The sequence below is a fragment of the Schistocerca americana genome, chromosome 2 (assembly GCF_021461395.2).
Source record: "Schistocerca americana isolate TAMUIC-IGC-003095 chromosome 2, iqSchAmer2.1, whole genome shotgun sequence".
Lineage (NCBI taxonomy): Eukaryota > Metazoa > Arthropoda > Insecta > Orthoptera > Acrididae > Schistocerca > Schistocerca americana.
Window position 1 is genome coordinate 448823056 of NC_060120.1, and position 24337 is coordinate 448847392.

Sequence of the window (24337 nt, forward strand, 5' to 3'; positions counted from 1 at the left end):
GATAGCCAAATGGTAAAGCAACTGCTCACGATAAGTGGGAAATCCAAGTTTCAGACCTAGTCGGGCACAAATTTTCATTGTCGTCATCCCATTCTACATCCGATGGTAGTCATTATGCGCAACTGAGAATTCATCTGATGTGTTAGTCATATACTGTTGACCTCACAAATTAAGTCCTGGGAGACTTAAATTGTAAAAAGTGAACCACATGTGGTTTCAGGTGATCTTTAATAATGTCAACCACAAATTTCTACTCAGCAAACTTAAGCAGTATGACATTTCCCTTACTTCCATGAGCTCGTACCTTCCTAACAGAAAACAGAGAATCACTTTATCTAATGGGATTAAAATGAAGCAGAGTGAGAGGATATAGAATATAGAGCTCCACAATGTGCTCAATAGAGTCTTTAAAGAACTATTCAAAAACTGTGATGTTTGGTCATGAAGGAAGCATATTACTCAAGAGAGCCCAAATCAACAGTACCAGACTCAACCCACATTGTAGCTGAATAGGCCTGCAGCCGTTTCACTGCAGAAACATTGTCTTACACTTACAGTCACTCATATTATGCAATTACAAATTCACCACAAATGTAATCAACAATATGTAGAATATTTTTTCAGGACAAAGACTGAAAGTTTTTTAATGACTTTCCAAAAAAAGTAGAATTACTGGCCTTTGCTTTAAAACGTCTTTCTTTTTATTGATTTACTTTCTGGTTGCTGTTGCTGGGGAGTTCTGCTATGGAAGTGCTTTTAAAACCAGTTAACTTATTTTTTTATATGTAGTTGTTTCTAAATTCATGGTTTTAAATGTTTAATTTTTATCCTTTTTCAACTACAGTGTGGTCCCTGCCGCCGTTGGATAAGCAGCTGCCAGCAGAAAGTCATATACTCGTAGCTCACTTATTTGTTACATAGTTTAATTCTTAATTTCGTTGCGTGTTTTTGGTACTTGCATTGTTTAAGTCATAAATTTCGGGTGTATTATAGTATTTGAGAGTTGTAGCATCGCGTTTTAGTACCTGAATCATGTAAATTCGAGTAGTCGTCTGTCTTCTGTTTTTGTTTTGAACGGCCAGTGTCGGTTGGTCACAGCCAGTGTGGTCCCTGCCGACATTGGATAAGCAACTGCCAGCAGAAAGTCCTCCTAGCTCACTTATTTGTTACATAGTTTAATTCTTAATTTCTTTGCGTGTTTTTGGTACTTGCATTGTTTAATTCATAAATTTCGGGCGTATTATAGTATTTGAGAGTAGTAGCATCGCGTTTTAGAACCTGAATAGTGTAAAATCGCATAGTCTCCTTCCGCCGCCGAGCAGTGTGTCAGCAGTGTGCAAGTAGCAGCATTACTGCATTTACTAGGCAATCTTGTATTTTAATAACAGTTTAAATTTTGTGTCTATTTGTTTGTGCTCTCTGCAGATTAGTTCAGACGTTCTTTGCACAACAGTTTTCAGCATGGATAGGGACTGCAACTGCTGTGTTTGGATGCAGGCTGAGTTGGCATTCCTTCACTCCCAGCTTTAGGCAGTGTTGGCTTCGGTACACAGCTTGAGGCTGTTGCCAATGGGCATCACTGTGGGGGTCCGGATGGGGGTTTGTCGGGGACGGCCAGCTCGTCCCACGCATCCCCCGATCGGACTACGACTGTGGTTGCCCGGGATACTGCCCGCATTGAGGCTGATCCCTCACCTGTGGTAGAGTGGGAGGTCGTCTCAAGGTGTGGCAGGGGGCGAAAGACATTCCGGAGGGCTGAACGGAAGGCCTCTCCAATTTGTCTGACGAATCGGTTTCAGGCTCTGTCTCAGGCTGATACTGATCTTCGGCCAGACATGGCAGCTTTTCCTGTTCCAGAGGTTGCCCCTCAGTCTGCAAGATCTGGGCGGTCCCAGAGGGTGGGCTTACTGGTAGTTGGAAGCTCCAACGTCAGGCGCGTAATGGGGCCCCTTAGGGATATGGCAGCAAGAGAAGGCAAGAAAACCAATGTGCACTCCGTGTGCATACCGGGGGGAGTCATTCCAGATGTGGAAAGGGTCCTTCCGGATGCCATGAAGGGTACAGGGTGCACCCATCTGCAGGTGGTCGCTTCCTTCCACCGGGGCAAAGTCAGGACATGCGGGGAACAAGCAGCAATCGGTATTGTAATTGTAAACTGTCGAAGCTGCATTGGTAAAGTACCGGAACTTCAGGCGCTGATAGAAAGCACTGAAGCTGAAATCGTTATAGGTACAGAAAGCTGGCTGAAGCCGGAGATAAATTCTGCCGAAATTTTTACAAAGGCACAGACGGTGTTTAGAAAGGATAGATTGTATGCGAACGGTGGTGGCGTGTTTGTCGCTGTTAGTAGTAGTTTATCCTGTAGTGAAGTAGAAGTGGATAGTTCCTGTGAATTATTATGGGTGGAGGTTACACTCAACAACCAAGCTAGGTTAATAATTGGCTCCTTTTACCGACCTCCCGACTCAGCAGCATTAGTGGCAGAACAACTGAGCGAAAATTTGGAATACATTTCACATAAATTTTCTCAGCATGTTATAGTCTTAGGTGGAGATTTCAATTTACCAGATATATAGACTGGGACACTCAGATGTTTCGGACGGGTGGTAGGGACAGAGCATTGAGTGACATTATACTGAGTGCACTATCCGAAAATTACCTCGAGCAATTAAACAGAGAACCAACTTGTGGAGATAACATCTTGGACCTACTAATAACAAACAGACCCGAACTTTTTGACTCTGTAAGTGCAGAACAGGAAATCAGTGATCATAAGGCTGTTGCAGCATCCCTGATTATGGAAGTTAATAGGAATATAAAAAAAGGGAGGAAGGTTTATCTGTTTAGCAAGAGTAGTAGAAGGCAGATTTCAGACTACCTAACAGATCAAAACGAAAATTTCTGTTCCAACACTGACAATGTTGAGTGTTTATGGAAAAAGTTCAAGGCAATCGTAAAATGCGTTTTAGACAGGTACGTGCCAAGTAAAACTGTGAGGGACGGGAAAAACCCACCGTGGTTCAACAACAAAGTTAGGAAACTATTGCGAAAGCAAAGAGAGCTTCACTCCAAGTTTAAATGCAGCCAAAGTTAGCCTAAGGAGGGCTATGCGTGAAGCGTTCAGTGAATTCGAAAGTAAAATTCTATGTACTGACTTAACAGAAAATCCTAGGAAGTTCTGTTCTTATGTTAAATCAGTAAGTGGCTCGAAACAGCATATCCAGACACTCCGGGATGATGATGGCATTGAAACAGAGGATGACACGCGTAAAGCTGAAATACTAAACACCTTTTTCCAAAGCTGTTTCACAGAGGAAGACCGCACTGCAGTTCCTTCTCTGAATCCTCGCACAAACGAAAAAATGGCTGACATCGAAATAAGTGTCCAAGGAATAGAAAAGCAACTGAAATCACTCAACAGAGGAAAGTCTACTGGACCTGACGGGATACCAATTCGATTCTACACAGAGTATGCAAAAGAACTTGCCCCCTTCTAACAGCCATGTACCGCAAGTCTCTAGAGGAAAGGAAGGTTCCAAATGATTGGAAAAGAGCACAGGTAGTCCCAGTCTTCAAGAAGGGTCGTCGAGCAGATGCGCAAAACTATAGACCTATATCTCTGACGTCAATTTGTTGTAGAATTTTAGAACATGTTTTTTGCTCGAGTATCATGTCGTTTTTGGAAACCCAGAATAACTCTATAGGAATCAACATGGATTCCGGAAACAGCGATCATGTGAGACCCAACTCGCTTTATTTGTTCATGAGACCCAGAAAATATTAGATACAGGCTCCCAGGTAGATGCTATTTTCCTTGACTTCCAGAAGGCATTCGATACAGTTCCGCACTGTCGCATGATAAACAAAGTAAGAGCCTACGGAATATCAGACCAGCTGTGTGGCTGGATTGAAGAATTTTTGGCAAACTGAACACAGCATGTTGTTATCAATGGACAGACGTCTACAGACGTTAAAGTAACCTCTGGCGAGCCACAGGGTAGTGTTATGGGACCATTGCTTTTCACAATATATATAAATGACCTAGTAGATAGTGTCGGAAGTTCCATGCGGCTTTTCGCGGATGATGCTGTAGTATACAGAGAAGTTGCAGCATTAGAAAATTGTAGCGAAATGCAGGAAGATCTGCAGCGGATAGGCACTTGGTGCAGGGAGTGGCAACTGACCCTTAACATAGACAAATGTAACGTATTGCGAATACATAGAAAGAAGGATCCTTTATAGTATGATTACAGGATAGCGGAACAAACACTGGTAGCAGTTACTTCTGTAAAATATCTGGGAGTATGCATGCGGAATGATTTGAAGTGGAATGATCATATAAAATTAATTGTTTGTAAGGCGGATACCAGGTTGAGATTCATTGGGAGAGTCCTTAGAAAATGTAGTCCATCAACAAAGGAGGTGGCTTACAAAACACTCGTTTGACCTATACTTGAGTATTGCTCATCAGTGTGGGATCTGTACCAGATCGGGTTGACGGAGGAGATAAAGAAGAACCAAAGAAGAGTGGCGCGTTTCGTCACAGGGTTATTTGGTAACCATGATAGCGCTACAGAGATGTTTAGCAAACTCAAATGGCAGACTCTGCAAGAGAGGCGCTCTGCATCGTGGTGTAGCTTGCTCGCCAGGTTTCAAGAGGGTGCGTTTCTGGATGAGGTATCGAATATATTGCTTCCCCCTACTTATACCTCCCGAGGAGATCACGAATGTAAAATTAGAGAGATTCGAGTGCGCACAGAGGCTTTCAGACAGTCTTTCTTCCTGCGAACCATACGCGACTGGAACAGAAAAGGAAGGTAATGACAGTGGCACGTAAAGTGCCCTCCACCACACACCGTTGGGTGGCTTGCGGAGTATAAATGTAGATGTAGAATATTAACATATTTACACCACAAAATATTTGTTTGTATGTGGTATTTGGAAATGCATTGCAGCAGCATAGCCTTATAAAAATAGACTTTAATTTAAGTACATATTGGTATATTTCTACAATTATAAATTTTGTGTCCTTCTGATAAATGTCTAAGCTTACAACCTGAGCTTGTGTTATGGTTAGGAGCTAATCTTAATGCACTATAGAGACGTAGCTTTGCAGTGGCCATCACTGCCTTTTTATGGGTCACTTGGCCTGTTTCTCATTCCTGAAAGCTCTCCTGCATAACAAGATTTATGAAATGCAATGGATGGGTGAATGAGTGAATGAAGTAATCTCCTCGAGCTAAGCTACGAGTCACAGCTGATGTGGTAAATTCAGATCAAACATTTTCTTCTGTTCGCAGAATGAGCAATAAACAATCTCTGTGTCCTGGGCCATTATTGTTGGGGGACACAATCTACCACAATGTTGTCAATGTATTGACTACTGATATAACAGTGGCATAGAGTCAGTACTCATCAGATGTGGCAAAATACAGTATCACTTCATTAGAACCTGCAACCATGTAATGACTTCAACACCAACCAATACTCTGGCCTTGAAAATAGTGGAGTGCCCCTCCATATTGTACATTGCTATCTGTCATGAGTGCTGTGGAAATAGGCAACGGTATTTGTACAACACAACTAGTACAGGAGCAGTCTGACAGTAAAGAGCAGAAGTAGGAAGCAAAGTTTGGAAAGGAAAGAATTAAGATCATGAATAACTCATTTCAAAGTCCTGAAATCAAATAGCTGCAGCAGTTCCACTTTTTTAATATTTTATCCATCTTCAGCAACTGTAGTTGTATTTTTTGAAACAGTCTGCAAAAGAAAAAGGAGCTACGACCAACATGATCACAGCATATGCTGCCTGCATTGTATTGTTGACACTTGCAAATAAGGCAATAGTTATAACCTTCTGAAGAAGGGCACAAAGTGACTGAAACAAGTTAAGGAAATAAATTTTTTCCGTGCAACTGGTTGCTCATTATTTCAGTAACTTTCACTTTTATTTTCAATCACCTCCACTGGTTTTGGTCACTGTGGCCATTTTCATCTGTTTGCAAATGTAGCATTATGGCAGTATGCATTTGATTCCAAGCAATTACTACAATTTTTGATTCTTCAACTTCATGTTCCACATGCTGCACAAGAAATTCATTGTGACTTTTCAGGTTTTCGCAACAGAGCTGTTTAGAATACACTTCTCAGGTTTGCTGCTGGATAATGTTACGCAAATCCCACAATATTTTGTGACACAACTGTTCAACATGTTCAGATGGTGGTAGTTGCTGTAATAACTGCTGCAAGATGCAGCTGTTGGTAATCACATGGTGACATCAAAATTTATTGAGCCAGGAACAGGGATTATGCATGCAAGGGAAGGCTCTCATATTGTCTGCTACTGGGAACCAAAGAGAGGCCCTCCACATGTGCACTGTGAGCAACGACAGTGTTGCTGAATACTCCGGTGGTTAACAGCAGGATTAACTCTTGGCAATGCACTGTGTCGGGTTGTACATTGGAGGATCTTCTTTGTCCTGTTTTAATTTAATGGCAGCAACTGCTGTATTCCAGATAGTGCTTAGATGAAATCTTGCATCCTTGTTGACAGGATTGGCCCTGAATGATATTTATGGCCTCCTTAAAAACTGCAATCCCAGAATGATACAGCTTGAGTCTTCTTGTGAAACGTGCAATGTTTTGTATTTAGGAAATTCTCTGCTATTGCAGATTTATCGGGTTGGCCCAGGCGTGTAAATTGATGGTGTTCAACACAACAATGTTGCACAGTGTGGTATATCAGCCCAGTATAAGATTTCCCACAGGTGCATGAGATCGTACATAAGCCGGATTTTCTAATGCCAAAATTGTCTTTGACAGAGCACAACAAAGTCCTCAGTTTCACTGGTGGACAAAAAACACATTTATATTGTGTCTCTTGAAGAGTCTTTCTGTTCCTGAAGACATGGTGCTAAAACATGGCAAGGAAACCACTGGACCAGGTGCCTCAGCATCTTCATTTACATCCCTACATTGAATATGCTTATATCACAATGCATTGCATATCTGCTTATCAGAATAACTGTTCTGATTGAACACTATTGTTAGGTGTTGCAGGTTACATGTCAGGCTTTCAGGGCTAAGCCCACAAGTGCTCTATGTACCAGAGGGCGTAAGACTCTACCACATTGTGCAAGAGGCCATACATATCTGTACAGCAGGCAGTGTTAATAAAATGGATACCAGATTTCAGCTAAGCACTGCCTGGTATCCAGCACTGGCTGTCATTATATTGAAACAGGAGAAACAAGATCCTCTGATGTGTTTGTTACCCGGCAAGGCGCATTGCCAGGAGTTAATAGAACTTTTAATTGTTGGCATGTCCAGCAGCACAATCTTTCCCACAGTGCACATGCAGGGAACCTCTCTTTGGCTCCCAGCTGGGGGCACTAAGACCATAATTTCCATCCAACAGAGCATGTTTAATTCCTGCTTTTGGCCTGATAAATTTTGATGCCACTACACAATTGCACCAGTTTTAGATTGCAGCAGTGATGTCAGCAACTACCGCCACCTGAATCTGGCGAACAGTTGGGTTAATGAAATATTGTGGCACTTGCACAGTGTTATCTGCTGGCAAATCTGAAAGTTTATTTGCAAGAAATTCATTGCTAAGTGCTATAGCAGGATGTTGGGTATTGTGCTCTTGTTACAAGATCATAATAGTCTTATCACTTTCATTAGCAATTATGCTATTAACTTCATTAATTCACTAAAGGAAATATACGACACCAAGAAACAAAACATATAGGAACAAACCACAACAATTATGTTATAGACAGCAATTTTCGTCTGCAGCTGACAGGTAACCAGCACCAAAGGTAGCAGAGTGATTGACAACTGTGCTATGATTAGTTGTTGCTATGGTAGCTGTCCTGTAAGCAGCTAGCTGTCAGTCACTTTGTATTTCTGATACATGTATAGTCATGAAAGTAAAATTTTAGAACTGGTGCAGTACTTTGGACATCAATTATCAGGAATGGTAATTTGTATTTTTAATCCATGTACAGAGCTCAAATGTCACCTGTCAAAAAATGTAAAAATGTAATTACAATTGAGAGTATAGGTAACAATGGGTAATGAAGTTAAATTAATCATTTGTTCATACTGGTGAGACGTCACCTCACATTAGTGTGAAAATCGTGTGCTTAATAAGTTTTGGATGTAACATCATGTGGTACAAATCAATGAGAGTACAGAGAGTTGCTCTAGAAAGACAAGCATTTACAGCTGTGTGTGACAGATGTATCACCCCTCATTCAGCTGCACTATGTTTGGGGTGGTCTGTATCTGATTGCTTTTAAATAAGCTGTTACTTGCATGCAGATATGATAATGGGATCTAATTTGACCAAAACAGTATACATAGTAACATGGTGATTTCCATCGTTTTTCGGTAGTCACTCTTCAAAGTATATTTTTCTGAAAGACAGAGTTGTACAATAAATACAATTACATCTGAAAGAGCTAGTGGAATATAAGCAGATGTGTTAAATTTCTGAGAAAACCGCTCTGAAATTACAGAAATTGAACAGATAGATCTACATGGATGAAAGTATCATGCTGTAATAGAAACAATATCATGCTATTATAGAAACAGTAACAAAAAATAGGAAGTGGCTATGTTTACAAAAATTGGTGCTAAATCCCAGGGCCTGTAGATTGGTGTACATCATCATATCAAATAAGTTTTTGAATGTTGCGGTACTAATGTGACTTGGAGTAGGATTATTTTTACTGGTGAAAGTAAGCTAATATATATGAATCTGAAGACAGCTACACAGTCTGACAAAAGGACAGAGAGCTTTGCATAAATATCTAGTTCTAATAAACAACAGTACATATGAGGAACTGGAGCTTTGTATGCAACATTGTGGTAAACTGACTTTCGAAATTTCAGTAAGTTAATTGTCGGTATGTTGGACTATTTGAGAGTGGATTTGTACAATGAGTCTTACAGGTGGCGAAGCGCACGAGATGCTCCCTTTCATTCTGATTGGTTCATTTGCGACATGTAGCACAAGTGAAGATTAATTTGTTGTACTTCAAATAACTTTACTGGATATCTATTAAACTTAATATGAGTGTTACAGTAATTGTTGAATTTGAGTTACTCATATTTCAATCAACCTACTTGCCATTGCAACTATTTTTATGTATTTTCCTGCAAGCAGACTTCTATGTTAGTACTGTGAAAAATGATGTAGACAGGAAATCACAAAATTTAAATACTTTCAGCTTTGGAACGAAGAGCAGCTGCATTATTTGGGAAAGAAGCTGGACTATTTGTCCCCAGTGGTACTATGGCCAATCTACTTGCAAGTAAGTTCATAAAAGTTTGTGCATAATGTCTGAGGACATACATTTTTGTGCCATTAGACAGTTCATGTGTTTTTGCTTGCATACTCCCTTTGTGTTTCAGTTATGGTTCATTGCAGTCGAAGAGGAACTGAACTCATAGCTGGTGACAAGTCTCATATTTACAAATATGAGCAGGGATCAGCAGCACATGTATGTCCTCTCACTGAACCACCATCTGTTATGTAAAGATACACCATAAGTTGTAGTGACTGATATGCAGAAATTGCAAAGTGTTCAGGATAAGGTAATTGGATTGGGAAGCCATACCAATTTAAAAGAAAGTTTAAAAAATACCTCATTAGCCACACTTAATGTTAACTAAAGGGCAAGCAGCAGTGTTCATTGTAAACCTGTATGCCATAGAGTGGTGTTTTGTAAACAGAGCTTTGTTGTTACAGATGCAAGCAACTATTTTTATGGAAAAATTCCAGTATATTAAAGTAATTATTGAACTACCAATAGAAGATAAACAAAAACTATTTAATGCAAATAAAGAAATGAATTACATGTACCAGAAGTTCGCAATAAATGAAACTCCATGTTTGAAATTCCTTGGCGTGCAGGTAAATAACAAACTGAGGTGACAGCAGCATATGACCAAAAAGCTCAGCTCTGCTGCTATGCACTTAGAAATTTCTCTCATTGTAATGGTCTGAGGATGCAACAGCTAGTGTGCTTGCACTCAGTATTGTCCTGTGGCTTAATCCCATGTGGCAATGTGACTCATTCTACGGAAGAATTCAGGAAGATTATTACGTAAAGCTGACATACCAATACATATGTTCCATAATTATATACATGGTTAACAATGTAGGAAAAGATAGATTGTAACTTATTGTAAAGAAGACATGTTAAATTGCAGACAGTAACAATTAAAAGACACTTACATAAAGCTTTCAGCCACAGTCTTCATCAGCAAAAGAGAAACACACACCCTCCACACACACAAGCAAGCACACCTCACATAAACATGACTGCCAACTCCAGCATCTTGGGCCAGGCGACGTGATGGTTGCATTCCGGACCGAAGCTGGAGTTGGCAGTCATGTGGGCATGACTGTAATCTGTCATAGACCATCATACCTGAAAATGTCATGAAATTGTGCTAACAAAATATTGTGGGGATTTCATGATGATGTTTGATGTCTCGCCTGAAAACCATTTATACAACTAATCAATTGGGAAAGTCTCAATCAACACAAGACAAAAGCTGAATCTCAATTATCTTTTTAATGTCATTTTAAATTTGCAAAAAGAATTAATAATTTTGTATAAAACATTCCTGGACTTCTTGCCCCATCAGTTCAGAGTAAAAGCTTCGAGTTTGCGATGATTACCTCCATTGTCTTTATCAGGAACACCTGGCTGTCTAAATATCTGCTGTGGTGAAATTATATAGCCCATAGATGGCTTATGTTCCATCGGTAATTGCGTAACACTGGTGCAGGTGTTTTGTCAGTGTCTGTACAGGTCATGTCACTGTTCCTGTAGTAGTGTAAATATTGCGATGAATATGTCTGCCTCTTCTCTGCATTGAGAGCTCACTTCCACTAAGATCATGTGTGCAGTACAGTTGAAGTTCTTCTCAAACATTTTTACTCCTAAAGCCTCTTAAATTACAGAATCCCATTGTGTAGGAGCTTGAGACAGCACGTTTATTTTGTCAAAAAATATTTTGTGTTTTATTGGAAATGTTACAGATTGACTGACCATTGTACAGATTGACTGACCATTGTAATTGCTTGCAAACTCACAAGGAATGTTACAAATCCAGGGACCTCGAGGTCAGGACTGTTCTTTACAGGGCAACAGATGTAAGACCTATTTTATGACCTCCTAAGAAGATATAGGAGATGCTATGCTCTGTTATGGACAGTCTTAGACTGGGATTTATAACACTCATTGTGAGTGCAAAAGCAATTACATCAGTCAGTCCATCTGTGCTGTTCAGATTATCAATAGTATATTAGAAATCAATAAGTGGAGAAATCTGCAGTTGCTGTGTGTAGCCATACAGACACAAAATATTGTTTGACAAAGCAAAAATTTTGTCCCAGGCTTCTATCACTGGCATTCTCTAATTAAAGAATCTGTGGAAATAAGATTATGTGAGAAGACCTCCAACCATGACAGCAGATGTAATCTTTGTGGTGAATGGAAGTGAGCTCTTGATGCAGAGAATAGACAGAAATACTCACCACAATGTTTATGCTACTAAGGGAATGGTGGCACCACCAGCACCATCTACCATGGCAACAATACATTTCTGGACACATGTTTATGGGACCTTTTTCCTTCTATTTCCAGTCAGTAATCCATAAATGCAGTTCATTGGTTTTATTAATGTTCACCCTGTATAACTGCAATCTCACAATAGCAACACAATAGCAAAACAAAGAAATTTGAGAAACTTGCAACCACACAAAAATTGGTGTCATCACATGGAACAGCATGCACTGTCATCAACCTGTTGAACAAGAATCTGGATGAAGGAGCCCTTTCAGCCCTTAATAAGGGACTGAATTTAGCTAATACACCACGCACTGTACCTATCGTGGATTTCATTAGTGGAGTGCGAATCTTACCCTCCCACACATCACTATTAAAATTGTCTGTCTTTGCACGAATTTTGAAAGCTTCGAGAGGCATAAGATTATGAAAGGAAAACTTTTTACTTATCTTCATTATCTCATTGTTGTTGGCCCCAAGACTTTACAGTCCTGAGGCTGTAATTTTTATAATGTTGTGGGTTCCTGTTGAACTGAATAACTGATGGTTTGCCTGTTGCTTTGAATATCCTTTTATTTTATCCCATTCTTTTGTATCACACCGAATTCACAATTCCACTTCAGAACATGAATTCACTTTGTTGTAGACAAGATTCAAAATTCATCTACACAAATACTGTTTCGGTTTGGCCCTGGCATAAATACCAGATCATTCTGCTGCCTACATACTGATGTACTCACAATATTCCAAAGAGTTTACAAAGCAAAAGAGTTTACAAACTTTCTTGACCAAAGAAGAATCTTAACCATAATATATCATTACCTTATAAATTAATCCAGAAATGTCCGCCCCCAGTAGCTGAGTGGTCAGCATGACAGAATGTCAATCCTAAGGACCTGGGTTCGATTCCCAGCTGGGTCAGAGATTTTCTGTGCTCAGGAACTGGGTGTTGTGTTGTCCTAATCATCATCATTTCATCCCCATCGACATGCAAGTCGTCGAAGTGCTAGCACCTGGCGAACGGTCTACCTGACGGGAGGCCCTAGTCACATGACATTTACTATTTTTTAATCCAGAAATAAATTTAATAATTAATGTTAGATTGTGCAATTAATAATATGAATTTTAGGTATGCCAGAAATTTTGTAATTTCAAATATTTTTAAAAGGAGAGTAATTTTAACTGTACATACAGAGTATTGACAAATTAATTTCTTTTTACGTGTTTTTGCCTGAAACATAACCCATCATATAGAAAATCATATGAAGTTTATTTTTACTTATTTATTTGGTCCTGTTGATTACATATTGTACAAACAGTGTGCAATTAATATAGGACAAGTCAATTGATACAATACAGTAGTACATGAACATTTATACATCACATTGCACAGACATTTGTTTATTTACCAAGAACAATTACTTGCACGCAGTATTAAAGCCTGCATTATGCCAAAAACAATTTAGGTGACTGTTTAAAATAATAGAATAAGTAACAGTGCCATATTTTTATGCTACTGACATATATAAACAGGTGATTTTGCTTCATGGCCATGGTTTGGATTAAATACAAATTTTAACTGCATTCCTTAAGAAGAGGTTTAAGTGAATGCTCAAGAGTGTGGGATACATGCGAGTTCACATTTTCTCTTAATGACATAGATAAATTTACATTCTATCACAACAATTTCAGTTAAACTACAAGTAACAGCATCACACTTTATCTTCAAGGGAGTGCTTTTCTTAGGCAGTTTCCCCCACTCTTATACCTTATAACTTTAAGTATTCATTCATTTTATAGAAAGTTTGTTCGATGAAGAATAGGTTTAGTTTCCTTTTGAAAACCTGTACATTATTTATTTCCTTTTTTATATTGATTGAGAGCTTATTGAAGACCTTTATACCTGACTCAGTAACTCCCCTGTGTACTTTAGTGAGAGTTGTAGAGCCTCTGTGAAAATTTTTCACTTGTCTTGTGTCATGGTTGTTGATGTCACAATTTTTTTTGAAACAATTCCCTGTTTTTGGCTACAAATAATGTTAGTGAGTATATATACTGTCCTGTGATGGTAAGTATCCTGAGAGATTTGAAGAGACCTCTGCAAGATGCCCCATTAGGGACCCCACATATTAGTCTCACTGCTCGTTTCTGTATTCTTAAGACTTTTTCAAAACCTGCAGCAATTACCCAAAAGATTATGCCATAGGACAGAACATAATAGAAATAGGCAAAATATGACAACAACATTATTTCTCTGTCTACTAACTGATGGAGAGTTCTTAGTGCAAAGCACGATGAGCTAAGTTTCTTGACCAGCTGATCAATTTGTTCTTTCCATCTTAGGTGACTGTCTATCTGGATACCTAGGAATTTTGTATGTGTGGTTTCATTAATTGTGTGATTGTTAACATGTATTTCAGGAACTTTATTGTTTTTTTTTTTCAGAAAATGTATCATATTGGTTTTTGAAAGATTTAAGGTTAGGCTATTTGCAATGAACCATTTGTGTACTTCTGTAGAGACTGTTATGGCTGTATCCTGCATTGTGGAGTTGGGTCCTTTCACGAGGATATTTGTATCATCGGCAAATATTACTACTTTTGCTCTGTTATTAATTGTGATTGGTAGATCATTAACGTAGATCAGGAAAATTAGTGGCCCAAGAATTGAGCCCTGTTGACTCCATACTTTATATTTCCCCAGTCTGATTTTAATGTTGTCCCTGTCCCCCTTAAGACAACCCTTTGCTTCCTGTTCTGTAAATATGATTCTACCCAAGTCAAAGATTTGTCTTCAATGCCATAATGTGGAAGCTTTTTTAAGAGTTTGTTGTGATCTACACAATCAAATGCCTTGGCAAGGTCACAAAATATCCCCATTGGATACCTTTTGTAGTTTAGTTCACTTAAAATTTCATCTGTTAGGTTAAATATAGCTCTGTCTCTGGAGGAGCCCTTATGAAAGCCAAACTGTGTAGGAGCCAGTAAGCCATTTTGTGTAGTGTGACTGTAAATCCCATCATACACTATTCTCTCAAATACCTCTGAGAACACTGGTAGCAGAGAGATGGACCAATAGTTGGATATTTCATCCATTGCTCCACTTTTGTGGATTGGCATCACTACTGCATGTTTTAATGTATCTGGGAACACACCAGTTTCCATAGATTGGTTGCACAAATAGCACAATACATAACTGATTAAGTCTGCACATGATTTTAAGATCCTACTTGATATGCCACTGTATCCTCAGGAATCTGAGTTTTTGAGAAATTTTATGTTTTTTTTTCAATTTCTTTAGGAGTTGTACTTCTGCAGTGAAGTGCTACTTTAGATGTTGTTTGCATGTGGTCAAGTAGTTCAATAGCTTCTGTGTAAGACTGTTTATTATGGTTCGCTGTTTTTTCCGCTATAGTGAGCAAAAAATTGTTGAAATCTGAGGCTGCAGCTTTGTGGTTATTATTGTCGGGTTTTATGTTCCTATTTGTCTCACTTTTGTTTGAGTTGCTAATTTTTTGTGCATAATGCAACTCTTGACTCTTGACTCTTGACTACACTTGTTAGAATTTTACAGTATTTCTTCTAATGTAACCTTACTGCAGGGTCTGTACTAGCCCTCTGTTGTACATACAGATCTCTCTTTTTGTTACATGATATTTTTATACCAGTAGTTAGCCACTCTTTTACTATGGATTGGTTTGGTTTTAATCTGTCTTTGTGGGAAAGAAGCTTCAAAATGTTTAAGGAATAAGTTCAGGAAAGAGTTGAACTTCTCATTCACTGTGTCAACCTGGTATACTTCCTCCCATTGTTCATGGCATAAACTATTTCTGAACAAGCAAGTAGATTCAGCATTTATTGTTCTAACATGTTTAACTTGGCTACAATGGCCATGTGCTGTTTTTCTGCTGGCAAGTTTTAGGGTTGTCATTTGACCGCCTTGATCAGACAGTCCATTTGTTACTGCCCGTGTCATCACCTCAGTGTAATTTGTGGGATCTAGGAACAAATTATCAATCAGGGTCTTGCTGTGCCCATATAATCTTGTTGGGAATGAGATCATGGGGAGCAGATTGAATGTTGACAGTGGTGGTTCTAATAGTTTCTGATTGTTATTTGTTGTAAGTTTATGTTAAAGTCACCATGTATGATGACATTACTATTGTTTCTATAAAATTTAGTAAGAACTGTTTCTAGCTGAGAGAGAAATGTTTGAATGTTTCCCATAGGTGCCCTGTAAACTGTTACTATGATCAGGAACTGTGTTCCAAGCTCTAATTTGACTGCAAGCATTGAAAGTGCTGTTCAATACAGTATTTAGATACATCTATAACTTGTGACCTAATAGTACTGTGTGTGTAAATTGCTGCTCCATCTTGTCTTAAGTTGCTCCAACAGTAGGAAGAACCAATTTTATAACTGTTTAAACGTAGCTGATTAATTTCTGTAGTTTCCATGTGATGTTCACTTAAGCAGAGCACATCAAGAATAATTCCGTCTGTGTCAGCTGTTTCTTGCAGAGAAAGCAGCAGCTCTTCTTTCTTGTATTTTGATGAACTATTTTTCAACAATACAGCGTATCAATTTTATTTTTAACTGTTAAACAGCTGAGAATGTTCACTTATACCAGATTTGAGAGTATACATGGTATTGGTTAGTGTTAGAGAATGGTTACCCATTACAATATTCTCCTCACAAAATTTGGAAACAGGGTGTTTACAATTTTTTTGTGACAGATTGCAAGGCATGCCAAACAGTGTACATAACGATGCCCAGGATAGCAGATAGATGTATGGAAGTATCTGATACATAACATATTATGGAAAACATAAGATAAATATCTCCTATACAAATCATAATCTATACATATATCAGGATATGGCATTCAGATTTTCAGATCTGTGGAACATACTGTCACAAGACAAATAATATAATGTCAAAACTACAACATTACACCACTAAACTATAGAAATAATTGCAGAGACAGTGTAAATTACTAGAACTTATAAATTTTAAGTTAAAATCTATACAGACAAATCTTCAAAAGAGAAGAGAAAAAATTTCAGAGCCTAAGTGTATGACAAGTGAGACGACTCAAAAAACTCGCAACGATGGGTACAGACCAGCAAAAATTTACTTAAACATAAGTATGCACATAATACAAAATCAATCAGCCACATAAACCAGAGTATTCAAGACTATGTTGACTCATGAGGGAACAAAATAATGGAAAAATACCAGGGCCTGAGTGTACAATGTGGAGACCGACCCATGAATCTGAACCACAGTGGATACAAACTGGCAAAAAAGTTTTGACACAACTAAAATGATAAAGCTCATAATCATATCAATAAGTCCAATTATATGCAGAGAGTAACTTAGCTTCGAATGATGACACAGTCCAGTAGCCTGTGAACCAAAGTCAGAGTATGAAAGCAGACAAGTATACATCTCGCTATATTGTAAATACTAGTAAATTTACTATTTACTAATTGTCCATAGAACCAATCCACATACATAAAAACCTAGAAGATTCATTTACAAATGATGAAAAAGAATACATACTGATGTAAAGTTACATAATTACTGGAAAGTCAATCCCCCTAGATTCATATATGCTGAATAACATTGTCTTTAGCAGTTTTGGCTAACAATTTGCAAATATCAGTCAACATAGATCCAGTTGACAGCTACTCGAGTACGTTACCCAGCACCCACAATCTCTTGATTGACTGGTCCAGCAGGGTACAGTCATACAGTAGTGTGGGGAGTGGATCTGTCCACATCTTTCAGCTCCCTCCCTAGAGTTCCCATCACACACTCGAACAGATAGGTAACTTCCTGTCTAGCATTCACATAAAATCCTGAAACATTGTTTTGTGCACTAAATATGCTGTTCAATATCTCCTTCACATCACCTGAGATATATTCTCCTTAGTCATTCTAAAATCAATTATATGGGATTTATGTCACGTGAAATTAAAAAGTGTTCACGTATGAAACATTAGTATTCAGAGTTAAATGCAATGAAAAGAATGGACTAATAAGGTAATACACACAGGCATGCTAAGATACAATTCCTAATTTTTGCATTAAAAATTATTAACATTGTCCTATTTCAATATTGAAAAAGGATCTATTCATATAGTCTCAAGGCATATATGTATCAAATACTAAACTAATAATCCATAACAGAATGCAACTATATGGTATATCATAGATTTTAACTCAGTCAATAGATAAGACAAAACTTTAAAAACCACAACATCTTACATATTAAATTCCAGACAAACAAAACAATATGTTTCATAACATGAGTTAAGAACTAATATTTGAGATAAAAGTTTTAGTTTGGCATTACAAAAAACAGAAGTGGAACTGTACATTTATGCACCATAAAATATATTTTTGTTTCAAAATGTGTTCATTTTAAGTTGGACCTCATACCAAGTTGTCATGTGGATAAAAAACAGCACAGTATAAAAGGTTTCATAACAAAAAGATTCTTCAATGTATGTAAGCATACAGTTCCACTTCTGTTTTTTGTAATACCAAACTAAAACTTTTACCTCAAATATTACATATTAGCTCATGTTATGAGGCATATTCATTGCATATGCACTTTCTTACAGATCTGAAGATGACAGCAAAGTCTGTCAAAACCAGTCATTTTAAATGAAGAAATGTTTGTGTGATCTTGACTGTATAAAGTTTTTAACAAGTAAAACAGTTTGCTCCTTCTGTCATCTCAAAATGAAAAAATTCAAATGGTCTTAACTAGTTTATTTGGTAAGAGATTGCCCATGAAGTGAAGGTTTTGAGATTGACTCCTAGTCTGGTATACAATTATGTGCCAGAAAGTTTCAGTAAACCATTATAGAACAGAAATGGTCAATAAAACTTCCCTAATCATATAAATTACATGAAACAGCCAGACAATGGAAAATCCAGTCTGGAATATAACAGTATTATGATAAGGAGAAAGAAAACTGGTGTTCTACAGATTGGAGCGTGGAATGTCAGATCCCTTAATCAGGCAGGTAGGTTAGAAAATTTAAAAAGGGAAATGGATAGGTTAAAGTTAGATATAGTGGGAATTAGTGAAGTTCAGTGGCAGGAGGAACAAGACTTTTGGTCAGGTGAATACGGGGTTATAAATACAAAATCAAATAGGGGTAATGCAGGAGTAGGTTTAACAATGAATAAAAAATAGGAATACGGGTAAGCTACTACAAACAGCATAGTAAACGCATTATTGTGGCCAAGATAGACACGAAGCCCATGCCTACTACAGTAGTACAAGTTTATAAGCCAACTAGCTCTGCAGATGACAAAGAAATTGATGAAATGTATGATGAAATAAAATAAATTATTCAGGTAGTGAAGGGAGATGAAAATTTAATAGTCATGGGTGACTGGAATTCAACAGTAGGAAACGGGAGAGAAGGAAAAATAGTAGGTGAATATGTATTGGGGCTAAGAAATGAAAGAGGAAGGCACCTGGTAGAATTTTGCGCAGAGCATAACTTAATCATAGCTAACACTTGGTTAAGGAATCATAATAGAAGGTTGTATACATGGAACAACCCTGGAGATACTAAAAGGTTTCAGATGGATTATACAGGGTGTTACAAAAAGGTACGGCCAAACTTTCAGGAAACATTCCTCACACACAAAGAAAGAAAATATGTTATGTGGACATGTGTCCGGAAACGCTTACTTTCCATGTTAGAGCTCGGTTTATTACTTCTCTTCAAATCACATTAATCAAGGAATGAAAACACACAGCAACAGAACGTACCAGTGTGACTTCAAGCACTTTGTTACAGGAAATGTTCAAAATGTCCTCCGTTAGCAAGGGTACATGCATCCACCCTCCGTCGCATGGAATCCCTGATGCGCTGATGCAGCTCTGGAGAATGGTGTATTGTATCACAGCCGTCCACAATACGAGCATGAAGAGTCTCTACATTTGGTACCGGGGTTGCATAGACAAGAGCTTTCAAATGCCCCCATAAATGAAAGTCAAGACGGTTGAGGTCAGGAGAGCATGGAGGCCATGGAATTGGTCCGCCTCTACCAATCCATCGGTCACCGAATCTGTTGTTGAGAAGCGTACGAACATTTCAACTGAAATGTGCAGGAGCTCCATCGTGCATGAACCACATGTTGTGTCGTACTTGTAAAGGTACATGTCCTAGCAGCACAGGTAGAGTATCCCGTATGCAATCATGATAATGTGCTCCATTGAGCGTAGGTGGAAGAACATGGGGCCCAATCAAGACATTTCCAACAATGCCTGCCCAAACGTTCACAGAAAATGTCAATGTCAACACAAGCACTGAAGTCAACATTACCTTCCTTCAATTGGGCCAACTGGCGGTGAATCGAGGAAGTACAGTACATACTGATGAAACTAAAATGAGCTCTAACATGGAAATTAAGCGTTTTCGGACACATGTCCACATAACATCTTTTCTTTATTTGAGTGTGAGGAATGTTTCCTGAATGTTTGGCCATACCTTTTTGTAACACCCTGTATAATAGTAAGACAGAGATTTAGGAACCAGGTATTAAATTGTAAGACATTTCCGGGGGCAGATGTGGACCCTGACCACAATCTATTGGTTATGAACTGTAGATTAAAACTGAAGAAACTGGAAAAAGGTGGGAATAAACCGAAAGAACCAGAGGTTGTACAGAGTTTCAGGGAGAGCATAAGGGAACATTTGACAGGAATGGGGGAAAGAAATACAGTAGAAGAAGAATGGGTAGCTTTGAGGGATGAAATAGTGATGGCAGCAGAGGATCAAATATGTAAAAAGACGAGGGCTAGTAGAAACCCTTGGGTAACAGAAGAAATACTGAATTTAATTGATGAAAGGAAAAAATATAAAAATGCAGTAAATGAAGCAGGCAAAAAGGAATACAAATGTCTCAAAAATGAGATCGACAGGAAGTGCAAAATGGCTAAGCAGGGATGGCCAGAGGACAATTGTAAGGATGTAGAGGCTTATCTCACTAGGGGTAAGATAGATACTGCCTACAGGAAAATTAAAGAGACCTTTGGAGAAAAGAGAATCACTTGTATGAATATCAAGAGCTCAGATGGAAACCCAGTTCTAAGCAAAGAAGGGAAAGCAGAAAGGTGGAAGGAGTATATAGAGGGTCTATACAGGGGCGATGTTCTTGAGGACAATATTATGGAAATGGAAGATGAGGTAGATGAAGATGAAATGGGAGATATGATACTGCGTGAAGAGTTTGACAGAGCACTGAAAGACCTAAGTCGAAACAAGGCCATGGGAGTAGACAACATTCCATTAGAACTACTGACAGCCTTGGGAGAGCCAGTCCTGACAAAACTCTAACATCTGGTGAGCAAGATGTATGAGACAGGTGAAATTCCCTCAGACTGCAAGAAGAATATAATAATTCCAATCCCAAAGAAAGCAGGTGTTGACAGATGTGAAAATTACCGAACTATCATTTTAATAAGTCACAGCTGCAAAATACTAAAGCGAATTCTTTACAGACGAATGGAAAAACTGATAGAAGCCGACCTCGGGGATGATCAGTTTGGATTCCGTGGAAATGTTGGAACACGTGAGGCAATACTGACCCTACAACTTATCTTAGAAGAAATATTAAGGAAAGGCAAACCTACATTTCTAGCATTTGTAGACTTAGAGAAAGCTTTTGACAATGTTGATTGGAATACTCTCTTTCAAATCCTGCAGGTGGCAGAGGTAAAATACCAGGAGCGAAAGGCTATTTACAATTTGTACAGAAGGCAGATGGCAGTTATAAGAGTTGAGGAGTATGAAAGGGAAGCAGTATTTGGGAAGGGAGTGAGACAGGGTTGTAGCCTATCCCCAATGTTATTCAATCTGTATATTGAGCAAGCAATAAAGGAAACAAAAGAAAAGTTCGGAATAGATATTAAAATCCATGGAGAAGAAATAAAAACTTTGAGGTTCACCGATGACATTGTAATTCTGTCAGACACAGCAAAGGACTTGGAAGAACAGTTGAACGGAATGGACAGTGTCTTGAAAGGAGGGCGTAAGGTGAACATCAACAAAAGCAAAGCGAGGATAATGGACTGTAGTCGAATTAAGTCGGGCGATGCTAAGGGAATTAGATTAAAGTAGTAAAGGAGCTTTACTATTTGGGGCGCAAAATAACTGATGATGGGCAAAGTAGAGAGGATATAAAATGTAGACTGGCAATGGCAAGGGAAGCGTTTCTGAAGAAGAAAAATTTGTTAACATTGAGTATAGATTTAAATGTCAGGAAGTCGTTTCTGAAAGTATTTGTATGGAGTGTAGCTATGTATGGAAGTGAAACGTGAACGATAAATAGTTTAGACAAGAAGAGAATAAAAGCTTTCGAAATGTGGTGCTACAGAAGAATGCTGAAGATTAGATTGGTAGATCACATAACTAATGAGGAGGTATTGAATAGGATTGGGGAGAAGAGTAGTTTGTGGCATAACTTGACTAGAAGAAGGGATTGGTTGGTATGACGCGTTCTGAGGCATCAAAGGATCACCAATTTAGTACTGGAGGGCAGCATGGAGGGTAAAAACCGTGGAGGGGGACCAAGAGGTGAATACACTAAGCAGATTCAGAAGGATGTAGGCTACAGTAGGTACTGGGAGATGAAGAAGCTTGCACAGGATAGAGTAGCATGGAGAGCTGCATCAAACCAGTCTCAGGACTGAAGACCACGACAACAATAACATGAAAGGATAGTTTCTAGTCAGCTAATAGTAGAGATACTGAGTTGCAGATAGGCACAACAAAAAGACTCGGGCACTGTTGACCACACAGTTGAGCACCCAACAAAACCAAACATTATCATCATCATCATCAACAACAACAACAAAAAAAAGACTGTCAGAAAGTGAGCTTTTGTGCAACAAGGCATTCATGGAAAATAGACAACATATACACACAGACACTCATGCAAATGCAAATTGTGTTTTCCATGCAGGCATCGTCGCCTGAAAACTCACTTTCTCAGTCTTTTTCTTGTGCATATCTGCAACTCAGTACACCTACTATATGGTGAGTAGCAACTATGCTTTTCATAATATTGTTACATTCCATCTTGGATTTTCCATTGTTTGAGATTTGGTGTGAAATTTTTTGTTGCTTTACTAGCAATGGGAAAAAGAAATTGTTTTTTGTTATACTTACATGATTCTCTATGTGTTTGTGAATTGTGGTTTATCTGTCTCATAACATACATCATCTGAATCATTTGATTGAGGTTCAGAAGATGCATAAAACTGTGGAAAAATTTCACCATAGTAATAGTAGTAGTAGTAGTAGTAGTAGTAGTAGTAGTAATAGCTGATGTTAACAAACAGCATCATCATAATAATAGAATTTTGGTATACGTACATACAATAAAATCTAACAGTGCTCATATTATCATTTTATCCTCTATGAAGTCTTCTATTGAATAGTAGCATTTCCCCCACAGAATCTGCTGTAGCCTTGTTTTTAAAATTTTTGGCTTCTTATTAAATATGTTTTTGCCCATTATATTGTTATACAGGGTGATTCAAAAAGAATACCACAAGTTTAAAAATGTGTATTTAATGAAAGAAACATAATATAACCTTCTGTTATACATCATTACAAAGAGTATTTAAAAAGGTTTTTTTTCACTCAAAAACGAGTTCAGAGATGTTCAATATGGCCCCCTCCAGACACACGAGCAATATCAACCCGATACTCCAACTCGTTCTACACTCTCTGTAGCATATCAGGCGTAACAGTTTGGATAGCTGCTGTTATTTCTCGTTTCAAATCATCAATGGTGGCTGGGAGAGGTGGCCGAAACACCATATCCCTAACATACCCCCATAAGAAAAAATCGCAGGGGGTAAGATCAGGGCTTCTTGGAGGCCAGTGATGAAGTGCTCTGTCACGGGCTGCCTGGCGGCCGATCCATCGCCTCGGGTAGTTGACGTTCAGGTAGTTACGGACAGATAAGTGCCAATGTGGTGGCGCTCCATCCTGCTGAAATACGAATTGTTGTGCTTCTTGATCGAGCTGAGGGAACAGCCAATTCTCTAACATCTCCAGATACTGTAGTCCAGTTACAGTAGCACCTTCGAAGAAAAAGGGACCAAAAATTTTATTGGCTGAAATGGCGAACAAATGTACAACTAAATGAAACTTTATAGCTCCCTTAATTTGCCGACAGATAGTGCTTAGCTCTGCCTTTTGTCGTTGCAGAGTTTTAAATTCCTTAAGTTGTGGTATTCTTTTTGAATCACCCTGTATATTGCCATACCTATATACTGTGGAGTCTGTGCATATAATTTCAACTGGTGTGTTGGTAGCATAAAATTATTAGTATTTTTTGTGTTATAAGTGTGGTTAATATGATTTTTCTCACATAATTTTTGTCTGCTGTGTAGAAAAATTTCATAAATGTATATGGAGGGAACAGGATTTGTAGTTTCCAAAATAATGGGCAACAAGACTGTCTGCTGAGCAATACATATGTATCAGACAATTTTCTTTTGCAGTTTCAGTACTCGAGATACACTACTTGATCTTCCCGAAAAAATTAACTCATGTATAATGACAGTTTCACAATAACTATGATAAGCAATTTTTCCTGTGCTTAAGTCAGTGGAATTTGCTAGTATTTGCATTACATTTGCAAAACTGTTTAGTTTATCTGATAGGAAGTCAATATGTGTATTCCAGCTTAAGTTCTATT

At 38.3% G+C, this 24337-nt stretch overlaps 1 protein-coding gene across 10 annotated transcripts in view; it reads left to right on the forward strand.

Moving 5' to 3' along the window:
- The window catches only part of LOC124596098 (probable low-specificity L-threonine aldolase 2), a 269257-nt gene that overhangs the window by 130675 nt on the left and 114245 nt on the right, over positions 1–24337 (forward strand). For all 10 annotated transcript variants that reach the window (XM_047135097.1, XM_047135104.1, XM_047135096.1 and 7 more), the window contains 2 exons: positions 9240–9323; positions 9424–9512. In XM_047135097.1, coding sequence (XP_046991053.1) covers positions 9240–9323; positions 9424–9512 — 173 coding nt within the window. The remainder of the gene's footprint in view (positions 1–9239; positions 9324–9423; positions 9513–24337) is intronic.